Below are 12871 nucleotides of genomic sequence, written 5' to 3' on the forward strand. Positions count from 1 at the left end.
CATTTTTAAATAATTTTAATAGTAAATAATAAATTGTATGCTATAATTATAAAGAGAGGTTCCAAGGCCAAGAGACAAATAGTAGAAACTTAATATTTATCTAGTCATATTATTTATTTCTTAAATAGATACTGATCAGCATATTAAAATGTTAATATTTTTCCATTCAAGAATGGCCCTTCTGTACCTAACCATAAATAGCTGAGATTTTTAAATTATAGTACAGCATATTACTTGTTTTCTTTTTTGTAAGGTAAGCTTGTATATTTTATTTATTTTATTTTTTTTAAATATGAAATTTATTGTCAAATTGGTTTCCATTCAATACCCAGTGCTCATCCCAACAGGTGCCCTCCTCAATACCCATCACCCACCCACCCCTCCCTCCCACCCCCCATCAACCCTCAGTTTATTCTCCGTTTTTAAGAGTCTCTTATGTTTTGCTTCCTCCCTCTCTAACCTTTTTTTTTTTTCCTTCCCCTCCCCCATGGTCTTCTGTTAAGTTTCTCAGGATCCACATAAGAGTGAAAACATATGGTATCTGTCTTTCTCCGTATGACTTATTGCCCTTAGCATAACACTCTCCAGTTCCATCCACGTTCCTACAAAAGGCCATATTTCATTCTTTCTCATTGCCACGTAGTATTCCATTGTGTATATAAATCACAATTTCTTTATCCATTCATCAGTTGATGGCCATTTAGGCTCTTTCCGTAATATGGCCATTGCTGAAAGTGCTGGTATAAACATTGGGGTACAAGTGCCTCTGTGCATCAGCACTCCTGTATCCCTTGGGTAAATTCCTAGCAGTGCTATTGCTGGGTCATAGGGTAGGTCTATTTTTAATTTTCTGAGGAACCTCCACACTGTTTTCCAGAGGGGCTGCACCAATTTGCATTCCCACCAACAGTGCAAGAGGGTTCCCATTTCTCCACATCCTCTCCAGCATCTATAGTCTCCTGATTTGTTCATTTTAGCCACTCTGACTGGCATGAGGTGATATCTGAGTGTGGTTTTGATTTGTATTTCCCTAATGAGGAGCAATGTTGAGCATCTTTTCATGTGCCTGTTGGCCATCTGGATGTCTTCTTTAGAGAAGTTTTCTGCCCATTTCTTCACTGGGTTCTTTGTTTTTCAGGTGTGGAGTTTGGTGAGCTCTTTATAGATTTTGGATACTAGCCCTTTGTCCGATATGTCATTTGCAAATATCTTTTCCCATTCCGTTGGTTGCCTTTTAGTTTTGTTGGTTGTTTCCTTTGCTGTGCAGAAGCTTTTTATCTTCATGAGGTCCCAATAGGTCATTTTTGCTTTAATTCCCTTGCCTTTGGGGATGTGTCCAGTAAGAAATTGCTACGGCTGAGGTCAGAGAGGTCTTTTCCTGCTTTCTCCTCTAGGGTTTTGATGGTTTCCTGTCTCACATTCAGGTCCTTTATCCATTTTGAGTTTATTTTTGTGAATGGTGTGAGAAAGTGGTCTAGTTTCATTCTTCTGCATGTTGCTGTCCAGTTCTCCCAGCACCATTTGTTAAAGAGACTGTCTTTTTTCCATTGGATGTTCTTTCCTGCTTTGTCAAAGATTAGTTGGCCATACGTTTGTGGGTCTAGTTCTGGGGTTTCTATTCTATTCCAGTGGTCTATGTGTCTGTTTTTGTGCCAATACCATGCTGTCTTGATGATTACAGCTTTGTAGTAGAGGCTACAGTCTGGGATTGTGATGCCTCCTGCTTTGGTCTTCTTCAAAATTATTTTGGCTATTCGAGGCCTTTTGTGGTTCCATATGAATTTTAGGATTGCTTGTTCTAGTTTTGAGAAGAATGCTGGTGCAATTTTGATTGGGATTGCATTGAATGTGTAGATAGCTTTGGGTAGTATTGACATTTTGACAATATTTATTCTTCCAATCCATGAGCATGGAATGTTTTTCCATTTCTTCATATCTTCTTCAGTTTCCTTCATAAGCTTTCTATAGTTTTCAGCATACAGATCTTTTACATCTTTGGTTAGGTTTATTCCTAGGTATTTTATGCTTGGTGCAATTGTGAATGGGATCAGTTTCTTATTTGTCCTTCTGTTGTTTCATTATTAGTGTATAAGAATGCAGTTGATTTCTGTACATTGATTTTGTATCCTGCAACTTTGCTGAATTCATGTATCAGTTCTAAGAGACTTTTGGTGGAGTCTGTCGGGTTTTCCATGTATAATATCATGTCATCTGCAAAAAGTTAAAGCTTGACTTCATCATTGCCAATTTTGATGCCTTTGATTTCCTTTTGTTGTCTAATTGCTGATGCTAGCACTTCAACACTACGTTAAACAACAGTGGTGAAAGAGGACATCCCTGTCATGTTCCTGATCTCAGGGAGAAAGCTCTCAGTTTTTCCCCATTGAAGATGATATTAGCTGTGAAATTTTCATAAATGGCTTTTTTGATGTTTAAGTATGTTCCTTCTATCCCGACTTTCTTGAGGGTTTTTATTAAGAAAGGATGCTGAATTTTGTCAAATGCTTTTTCTGCATCAATTGACAGGATCATATGGTTCTTATCTTTTCTTTTATTAATGTGATGTATTACATTGATTGATTTGTGAATGCTGAATCAGCCCTGCAGCCCAGGAATGAATCCCACTTGATCATGGTGAATAATTCTTTTTATATGCTGTTGAATTTGATTTGCTAGTATCTTATTGAGAATTTTTGCATCCATATTCATCAGGGATATTGGCCTGTGATTCTCTTTTTTTGCTGGGTCTCTGTCTGGTTTAGGAATGAAAGTAATGCTGGCTTCATAGAATGAGTCTGGAAGTTGTTGTTCCCTTTTTGTTTTTTGGAATAGCTTGAGAAGGATAGGTATTATCTCTGCTTTAAATGTCTGGTAGAATTCCCCTGGGAAGCCATCTGGTCCTGGACTCTTATTTGTTGGGAGATTTTTGATAACTGATTCAATTTCTTTGCTGGTTATGGGTCTGTTCAAGCTTTCTATTTCTTCGTGTTTGAGTTTTGGAAGTGTGTAGGTGCTTAGGAATTTGTCCATTTCTTCCAGGTTGTCCAGTTTGTTGGCATACAATTTTTCATAGTATTCCTTGATAATTGCTTGTATTTCTGAGGAATTGTTTGTAATAATTCCATTTTCATTCATGATTTTATCCATTTGGGTCATCTCCCTTTTCTTTTTGAGAAGCGTGGCTAGAGGTTTATCAATTTTGTTTATTTTTTCAAAAAACCAACTCTTGGTTTCATTGATCTGCTCTACAGTGTTTTTTTTTTTATTCTATATTGTTTATTCCTGCTCTGATCTTTATTATTTCTCTTCTTCTGCTGGGTTTGGGGTGTCTTTGCTGTCCTGCTTCTGTTTCCTTTAAGTGTCCTGTTAGATTTTGTATTTGGGATTTTTCTTGTTTCCTGAGATAGGGCTGGATTGCAATGTCTTTTCCTCTCAGGACTGCCTTCGCTGCATCCCAAAGCATTTGGATTGTTTTATTTTCATTTTCATTTGTTTCCATATATTTTTAAATTTCTTCTCTAATTGCTTGGTTGACCCATTCATTCTTTAGTAGGGTGTTCATAGCATTGTGGTCTGAAAGTATGCATGGTATGATCTCAATTCTTGTATACTTATGAAGGGGTGTTTTGTGACCCAGTATGTGATCTATGTTGGAGAATGTTCCATGTGCACTCGAGAAGAAAGTATATTCTGTTGCTTTGGGATGCAGAGTTCTAAATTTTTCTGTCAAGTCTATCTGATCCAATGTATCATTCAGGGCCCTTGTTTCTTTATTGATCCTGTGTCTAGATGATCTACCCATTGTTGTAACTGGAGTATTAAAGTCCTCTGCAATTACCACATTCTTATCAATAAGGTTGCTTATGTTTGTGATTAATTGTTTTATATATTTGGGGGCTCCCGTATTCAGCGCATAGACATTTATAATTGTTAGCTCTTCCTAATGGATAGACCCTATAATTATTATATGATGCCCTTCTTCATCTCTTGTTACAGCCTTTAATTTGAAGTCTAGTTTATCTGATATAAGTATGGCTACTCCAGCTTTCTTTTGACTTCCAGTAGCATGATAGATAGATCTCCATCCCCTCACTTTCAATCTGAAGGTGTCCTCAGGTCTAAAATGAGTCTCTTGTAGACAGCAAGTAGATGGGTCTTGTTTTTTTATCCATTCTGTTACCCTATGTCTTTTGATTGGAGCATTTAGTCAGTTTACATTCAGTGTTATTATAGAAAGATATGGGTTTAGAGTCATTGTGATGTCTGTAGATTTCATGCTTGTAGTGATGTCTCTGGTACTTTGTGGTCCTTGCAACATTTAACTCACAGAATCCCCCTTAGGATCTCTTTGTAGGGCTGGTTTAGTGGTGATGAATTCCTTCAGTTTTTGTTTGTTTGGGAAGACCTTTATCTCTCCTTCTATTCTGAATGACAGACTTGCTGGATAAAGGATTCTCAGCTGCGTATTTTTTCTGTTCATCACATTGAAGATTTCCTGCCATTCCTTTCTGGCCTGCCAAGTTTCAGTAGATAGGTCTGTCACTGGTCTTATTGGTCTCCCTTTATATGTTAGAGTGTGTTTATCCCTAGCTGCTTTCAGAATTTCTCTTTATCCTTATATTTTGCCAGTTTCACTATGATATGTCGTGCAGAAGATGGTTATGTCTGAAGGGAGTTCTCTGTGCCTCTTGGATTTCAACGCCTTTTTCCTTCCCCAGATCAGGGAAGTTCTCAGCTCTGGTTTGTTCAAGTACACCTTCAGCCCCATTCTCTCTCGCTTCCTCTTCTGGAATTCCTATTATACGGATATTGTTGCGTTTGATTGCATCACTTAGTTCTCTAATTCTCCCCTCATACTCCTGGATTTTTTTTATCTCTCTTCTTCTCAGCTTCCTCTTTTTCCATAATTTTATCTTCTAATTCATCTATTCTCTCCTCTGCCTCTTCAATCTGAGCGATGGTCACCTCCATTTTATTTTGCACCTCATTTATAGCATTTTTTAGCTCCTCGTGACTATTTCTTAGTTCCTTGATCTCTGTTGCAATAGATTCTCTGCTGTCCTCTATACTTTTTTCAAGCCCAGTGATTAGTTTTATGATGATTATTCTAAATTCTTGTTCCATTAGAATGCTTAAATCATTTTTGTTCAATTCGTTAGCTGTTGCTACTTCCTGGAGTTTCTTTTGAGGAGAGTTCTTCTATTTTGTCATTTTGGATAGTCCCTGGAGTGGCGCAGAACTGCAGGGCACTTCCCCTGTGTTGTCTGGAGTAACTTGTGTTGGTGGCGGGGGCCAGAGTCAGACCTGATGTCTGTCTCCAGCCCACTGCTGGGGCCACAGTCAGACTGGTTTGTACCTTATCTTCCCCTCTCCCAGGGGCAGGACTCACTGTGGAGTGGTATGGCCCCTGTCTGGGCTACTTGCACACTGCCAGGCTTGTGGTGCTGCTTTGATGGGATCTGGTGTATTAGCCGGGGTGGATCCGCAAGGTGCACAGGGGTGGAAGGGGCAGGCATAGCTTGCTTTGCTATCGGTGGTCCCCTGAGGGAGTAGTCCTGCAGCACTGGGAGGGAGGCCAACCCGTCGGAGGGATGGATCCACAGAAGCACAGTGTTGGGTGTTTGCGCAGTGCAGGCAAGTTCAGTGAACTGGTTCCCTTTGGGGTTTCGGCTCGGCTGGGGGATGGGAAAGGGAGATGGCGCTGGCCAGCGCCTTTGTTCCCCACCGAGCTGAGCTCTGTCTTCCAGGGCTCAACACCTGTCCCTCCCCCTGTCCTCTCGCCCTCACGCTCTCTGAGCAGAGCTATTGACTTATAACATTCCAGATGTTAAGTCCCACTGGCTGTCAGGACTCACGCAGGCTGACCCCTCCGCTTTTGCAAGCCAGACTCAGGGGCTTTGCCTTGCTAGGCGGGCTGGCTGCCCCTCCACTGCACCAGCTCCCTCCTGCTAGTCCGTGTAGCACGCACTGCCTCTCTGCCCTTCCTACCCTCTTCCGTGGGCCTCTCGTCTATGCTTGGTTCTGGAGAGTCTGTTCTGCTAGTCTTCTGGCCATTTTCTGGGTTATTTAGGCAGGTGTGGGTGGAATCTAAGTGACCGGCAGGATGAGGTGAGCCCAGCGTCCTCCTGCACCGCCATCTTCCCTGGATTTCTAAGCTTGTATATTTTAGAAGTGTGATTTATGTAATCTGTTCAGTTGTCAGGTTTTATTTTTAAGGCTCATATTAAGGATTTCTTATTAGAGGCCAGTTTTTCCTTACTACTGAGAAGGGGTGGGGAGGGATGAACAGAGAGTACAAAACATGACTAATTGGTAGACCGGTTGCATAGATTTAAAAAAAAAATTTTTTTTAATGTTTATTTTTGAGAGAGAGAGTGAGTGAGCAAGGAAGGGGCAGACAGAGGGGCAGAGAGAGATGGAGACATAAAATCCAAAGCAGGCTCCAGGCTCTGAGCTGTCAGCACAGAGCCCGATGTGGAGTTCAAACCCATAGACCACTAGATCATGACCTGAGCTGAAATCGGACGTTTAACTGACTGAGTCACCCAGGCACCCCAAGTTGCATAGATTTTTAAATTGTGACTTTTTTTTCTCTACTGATATACAACTTAGTCTTAATACTTTACAAAGACATTGAATTTTTTGTTTTCATATTAAAATCTCAAGGAAACTGATTAAGAGACCAAGCAATCAGCTTGGGCACAGAAGAAACTTAAGAAAATGTTATCCCATATTAGCATTTTCTGCTGAACTTGAGGAATAAATACTTTTTGTGATATTTGGGGTTTTATGTTTCAATGACCTGTTTAGGGAAACTTTTCTGCTATAAGGGCTGAATATAAGTTGCAAAGATTTAAGCCTTTCCTGATATTAATGTTCCACCTCATTAACTTCATTGTTAGCGCTTTTACACTTCATTGATTTAAATAAAATGATCTAACTGTAGTTCTGCTGTCCTTTCTCTGTCTCTCTCTCCTTTTTGAGGTCTAGATGATTGTGTATTTAGTTTTGTATTTTCATTTAGACTCTGTTGTTAATTTTGTTAAGCCCAAGATGAGGATAAAGGGAAATTATGGTATAACTAAATGTCTTACCCTGCTGAAGCCCTGACAGATAAGGGAATGCATTTGTTGAGATAAACTGGTCACTTTCTTTTTTAGCTAGTGCTTTAACATTTGTCATGGTCTTCAGGTGCTCCTCAGAGATCATGAACTTCTATTCTATTGTGAAGTTCAGATTGGTGATTATATAGGAGCTTTCACATATATCCCATGGTATTTTTAGACCTGGAACCCAAATAATGGAGAGCTTGGCTTTAAAAAAGCAAGCTATGTTTGTCCTTAAAAATGTTATCTAAGCATTTTCAGTAAAATAGGAATTATGCAATGATTTCTCAAGGAAATTCACCTTTGCAAATATTTGCAATTACTTCCAAGTGGGAGACCTATTTAGGCAGTAAGGGTTTTTTTTTGCATGATTTACTGCCAGATGTGAGCCCTCCTTAGCACCATACCAAGTGCGAGTTAGATGTCTTTGTTAACATTTAGAGAAAAAGAACTTAATGAACTTGAGTTCGGGGCAACAAAGCTGTCATGTTGCCAAGATATTTTGCATTAAAAAAATAATTACTAACATATTAATAAATAACTTTATGAAGATTAATCTGTATTTGACCCTTAAGTTTAAATATTTAGCAAAGAATTTCATTTTACAGAAGTTTAGGTGCTGACATGAGATAGTGGTGTTCATTTCTAACCATTTCTTTTATTTTCCAGCTCACCAGCGACTAGAACCAGCAACTTTGTCAGCAATTGTGGCATTTATCCTCAGTCTTTTATGTGGAGCTCTGAATTTAATTCGAGGTTTTCATGCCATAGAAAGTCTTTTGCAGGTACTGTGCTGATTTTGTAATTTCAGGTGACTGTGCCTGTTGCTTCTACTTGTTACTCAGTTGATTTGAATTGATTTGGGTATTAGTACAATTTACGTTGCATGCTCAAATTCTGTATTCTTTATGCCAGCCCTGGTCTCCCCTTCCTCTAAGAACAATGATTTCTAGTTGGCCTCTTTGACTCAATTAGCATGTATTTATTTATAATTTACTCTGCAGGAGGCACTGTAGGTGGATACTCTGTGGACACCAAGGTATGTGTGACATGAACACTGCAGTCTCAGAGCCTAGAGTTGAATTGGGAGGGGGCAAAGCCATCCATCAATAATTACCAAGTACATAGAGTTTGGAAGAGGAGCAGTCACTGCGAGTCAGGATAGGAGAAGACTGTGGAGGAGGGGTGAGCTGGACCTAGAAGGATCTGAGTGGAAAGAGAGGAATGGAAAAAAAAAAAGAGGGCATTTATGGGCAGGTTTTTGTCCCACTTTTATGTATTTCTACCTTGTTATCTCCTTTTTTTTTTTTTCCTTTTTAATTGGAGGCTACCAGAAACCACTATTTTTTTTTTTCAAATATTGCCAACGATTCTGTTTTCCAGTGGTGTTTTCTCAGAGACTCTGGCTATCAGAATATACTAACTTTTTCTCTTTTATAAAGTTTTTGAAACTTTCTTTCTTAAAGTTTAGCACATTTCAGACTGGACAGCTTTCCTTACCTTTGTTTCTGCTCACTTTCTCTGAAGATTTTTTCTTGACACTTGCACATATAAATAAATTCTCTGTTTTTGGTCAGCATTAAGCTCAGAATACCATTTGTAAAAAAAACCACTTAACATGCCTTATATTCTTTTTCAAAATGGCTTGTTTTGTTTGGGGAACACTCAGAGAGTACCATTCTGAGTACCCTCTGAATGTCGTCAACTCTTTGAAGCCAGTAGCAGAGCACATCACAAGTTTCAGGCAGCTGAGCTGTCCCTTGGGTGGGGAGGAGGAGTGTCTCATGACTTTTTAATTCTTCTTTCAAATATCCTGAGCCCTCACGTAAAGCCCCTCTTCCCTTTCAGGCACAATGTCCCTTGGTGTTCCTGCCCCTGTTCCCTAGCCAGGTCAGCTTTATTCCAGCAGGAGTTCAATTTTGAGCCAGTTAGACAGCCTGCCAAAAAGAAACAAAGGCAATTTGGAGACCACTGACTGAAAAAGTTAATAAGTAAGATATTCTCTCCCCTCCCCACCTTTTTTTTTTAAACTTGTTGTAGTGGAAAGAACAGTAGTGTGGGTGTGTGAAGAGTTAGTTTTTATTTGTGGAGCAAAGAGAGTGTTGGTTCCAGTTCAGCTCCTGATTAGCTCTATGACCTTGAATAGTTCACTTTGGTTTCTGGTCTTCAGTTTCATTACTTATAAATGAAGGAGAAGGTTGGATTTGATGAGTATTTCTCAAAGTATGGGGCACATTTATCACTGGTTTCATAGAAGATGACTTTAGGTGGTAGAGGGATGAATGTTTTTAATTTTAAGAGTTATGTATTTAATGTATATTAATGTATAATAACTGTATTTGGTAAGAGACAGTATCTGTTAATGATAGAGATATAAAATTTTTTTATGTTTGTTTATTTTGGGGGGAGGAGGGGCAGAGATAGGGAGACAGAGGATCAGAAGCAGTCTGCCCCATTAGTGCAAAGCCCAACGTGGGGTTCAAACCCTCAAATTGTAAGATCATGACCTGAGCTGAAGTCGGATGCTCAACTGACTGAGCCACCTAGGCACCCCTAAGATTTTCTTTTTAAAATAAATTAATTTTAATAAAATGTCAACTTTATGCATTTTATTAAGTAAATAGTGGTATAATTAGTATTTACAGTTGGCAAAAATTGTGAAGATGGTTTTCTGTGGTTAAAAAAAATTCTCAGGTTGTTTGAAAGTAGCGAATTAGTAAGGGGAGGGGGCAGATCTGGGTAGAGAAGTGTTTGTGCTATAGAGCCATACCATCCCTGACTCAGAAGACAGTGTACAAGTGTGAAACCTGGACCTTAGACCCTCCTTACTTTTAAAAGTCAGGCAAGGTTGTTGTATCTCACAAAACCTATTAAAGAAAGTAATTTCTGGGGTGCCTGGGTGGCTCAGTCACGCATTCGACTCTTGATTTAGGCCCGGGTCATGATGTCACAGTCATGGGATCGAGCCCTGTGTCAGACTCTGTGCTGAATGAACGTGGAGCCTGCTTGGGATTCTGTCTCTCCCTCTCTCTGCCTCTCTCACTCTCTCAAAATAAGTAAACATTTTAAAAAATAGCTTCTTTCAGGCACTTCGGTATCTTATCCCTCAATTTCCTGATTCTTTCCTCCCTCTTCTGATTACTAACTTCAAAGCTAAGGAAAGTAGTATAAACTACAGCTTTTGATGCTTTTGAGCTGCTACAGCTGACTCATGCCTGCCTTGATGCCTAAGTATTCCATGTTTTCCCTCCGACCAGTAATGTCTTTGCCTCATTGCAGTTGTTTAGGGGTCAGAAGAACAATAATCTGATTAAATGGATTATTACGTGTAACTGGCTGATAGCTCTGAGATTACTCAGCCTGTTTACACTTTAAAAAGACATTACAGACCAACGTAACTCATGAACACAGAAAACTCCTCAACAAGATATTAACAAATTGAATCCGATGATATATAAAAATAATCATACCACAGCTGAGTGGATTTATTCCAGGTATGCAAGGCTGGTGCAACATTCGAGTTAATATAATCTGTCACATCAACAGGCTAAAGAAGAAAAATCATAGGATTGTGTCTTGGATACAGAAAAAGCATGTGACAAAATCCAATACCTATTCATGAACTCACCACAAACTAGGTATGAAGGGGAACTTCCTCAACTTGATAAAGAACATCTACAGAAACTCTACAGCTAACACCATACTTGATGAGAAACTAGATGCTTTGTCCCTAAGATCAGGAACAAGACAAGGATGTCCTCTCTAACCATTCCTATTCAACATCATACTGGGAAACCTAGTTAATGCAGTAAGACAAGAAAACAGAAGGCATACAGATTGGGAAAGAAGGAATACAACTGTCTTTATTCACAGATGTTCTGATTATCTATGTAGACAATCCCGAAGAACTGACAAATTCCTAAATGATATAGCACAGTTATTGGTTCCAAAGTTAATATATAAAAGTCAATTACTTTCCTACATACCAGCAAGGAACAGTTGAAATTTGAAATTTAAAAAACAGTACCATTTATATTGGCACCCCCCAAAATGAGGCGCTTAAGAATAAATCTGACAAAACATATATAAGATCTGTGTGAGAAAAACTATAAAACTGTGATAAAAGAGATCAAAGAAGATCTGAATAAATCTTCTGAATTATCTGAATAAATGGAGTGACATTCCATTTATAGTGACATTCCATGTTCATGAGTGGGAAGATTCGTTGTTAAGATGTCAGTTCTTCCTAACTTGATCTATAGATTCAGCACAATCCCAATCAAAATCCCAGCTAGTTATTTTGTAGATACTGACAAAGTGATCCTAGTAAGGACAGGTAAAAGCCAACACAATACTGAGGAAAAGGAAATCAAAAGACTGACACTACCCAACTTCAAGATTTACTGTTAACTATAATAATTAAGACAGTGTGGTGTTGGCAAAACAATAGACAAATGGATCAATAGAACAAAATAGCTCAGAAACATACCCATATAAGTATAGTCAACTGATCTTTGACAAAGGAACAAAAGCAATTCAGTGGAGAAAGAATAATATTTCAACAAATGGTGCTGAAACAGACATCCACATGCAAAAAAAAAAAAAAAAAAATCTGGAGACAGATTTTACACCTTGAATTAAACAACTTAACTCAAAACGGATCACAGACCTAAATGTAAGGTACAAAACTTTTAAAAGATGTCAGGAGAAAACCTGGATGACCTTGGGTTTGGTAATGACTTTTTATATACAACATCAAAAGCATGACCCATGAAAGTTTAAAAAGTTTTGTCCCGTGAAGGACATTAAGAGAATGAGAAGATAAGCCACAGACTAGGAGAAAATGTTTGCAGGACACATCTGACAAATGGCTTGTATCCAAAACATACAAAGAACTCTTAAAACTTAAAGTAAACAATGCAATTAAAAATTGGGCAAAAGAACTGAACAGGCACCCCACCAAAGTAGATATCCAGGTGGAAAAAAAGCATATGAAAAGATGTCCAACATCGTATGTCACTAAGGAATTGCAAATTAAAACAACAATAAGAAACTACTAAACTATTAGAATGGCAAAACAAAACAAAACACTGGCAGTACCGAATGTTAGTGAGGATATATAACAATATGAAGTCTTCATTCGTTGCTGGTGGTAGTGCAAAATGGCAGTCATTTTGGAAGACAGTTTGGCTGTTTCTCACAAAGCTAAGCATAGCCTTACTATATGATCCAGCAGTCATACTCCTATGTATATTTACCCAAATGAATAGAAAACTTATATCTACCAAAAACCTGCACATGAATGTTTATATCCTAATTTCAAAAAACCAGAAGCAATTAAGATGTCCTCCAAAAGGTGAAAGAATAAACAATCTGTACAATGGAGTGTTATTCAATGAGAAAAAGAAATAAGTTCTTAAGCCACAAAAAGACCTGGCTAAACCTGGGGTGCCTGGGTGGCTCAGTTGGTTAAGCATCCAACTTCGGCTCACAGTTCGTGAGCCCCACATTGGGCTCTGTGCTGACAGCTCGGAGCCTGGAGCCTGCTTCAGATTCTGTGTCTCCATTTCAATCTGCCTCTCTCCTGTTCATTCTCTGTCTCTGTCTCTCTCAAAATAAAGACATTTAAAAAAATAAAAAAAAAAAACAAACATGGCTAAACCTTAAATGCCTGATGCTTAATGAAAGAGGCCAGTCTGAGGAAACTACATAGTTACATGATTCCAACTATATGACATTCTGGGAAAGGCAAAACTATAGAGACA

The 12871-nt window shown here is 38.7% G+C and overlaps 1 protein-coding gene across 6 annotated transcripts in view; it reads left to right on the top strand.

Moving 5' to 3' along the window:
- SEC22A (SEC22 homolog A, vesicle trafficking protein) overlaps nt 1–12871 on the top strand; it is a 79318-nt gene that overhangs the window by 40313 nt on the left and 26134 nt on the right. For 5 of the 6 annotated variants that reach the window (XM_003991713.5, XM_045037030.1, XM_003991714.5 and 2 more), the window contains one exon: nt 7776–7891. In XM_003991713.5, the coding sequence (XP_003991762.2) occupies nt 7776–7891 (116 nt within the window). Of the gene's footprint in view, nt 1–7775; nt 7892–8954; nt 9098–12871 lie in introns of all 6 variants that reach the window. The other variant, XR_006585101.1, reaches the window with a different exon arrangement.

The sequence above is a fragment of the Felis catus genome, chromosome C2 (assembly GCF_018350175.1).
Source record: "Felis catus isolate Fca126 chromosome C2, F.catus_Fca126_mat1.0, whole genome shotgun sequence".
Taxonomy (NCBI): domain Eukaryota; kingdom Metazoa; phylum Chordata; class Mammalia; order Carnivora; family Felidae; genus Felis; species Felis catus.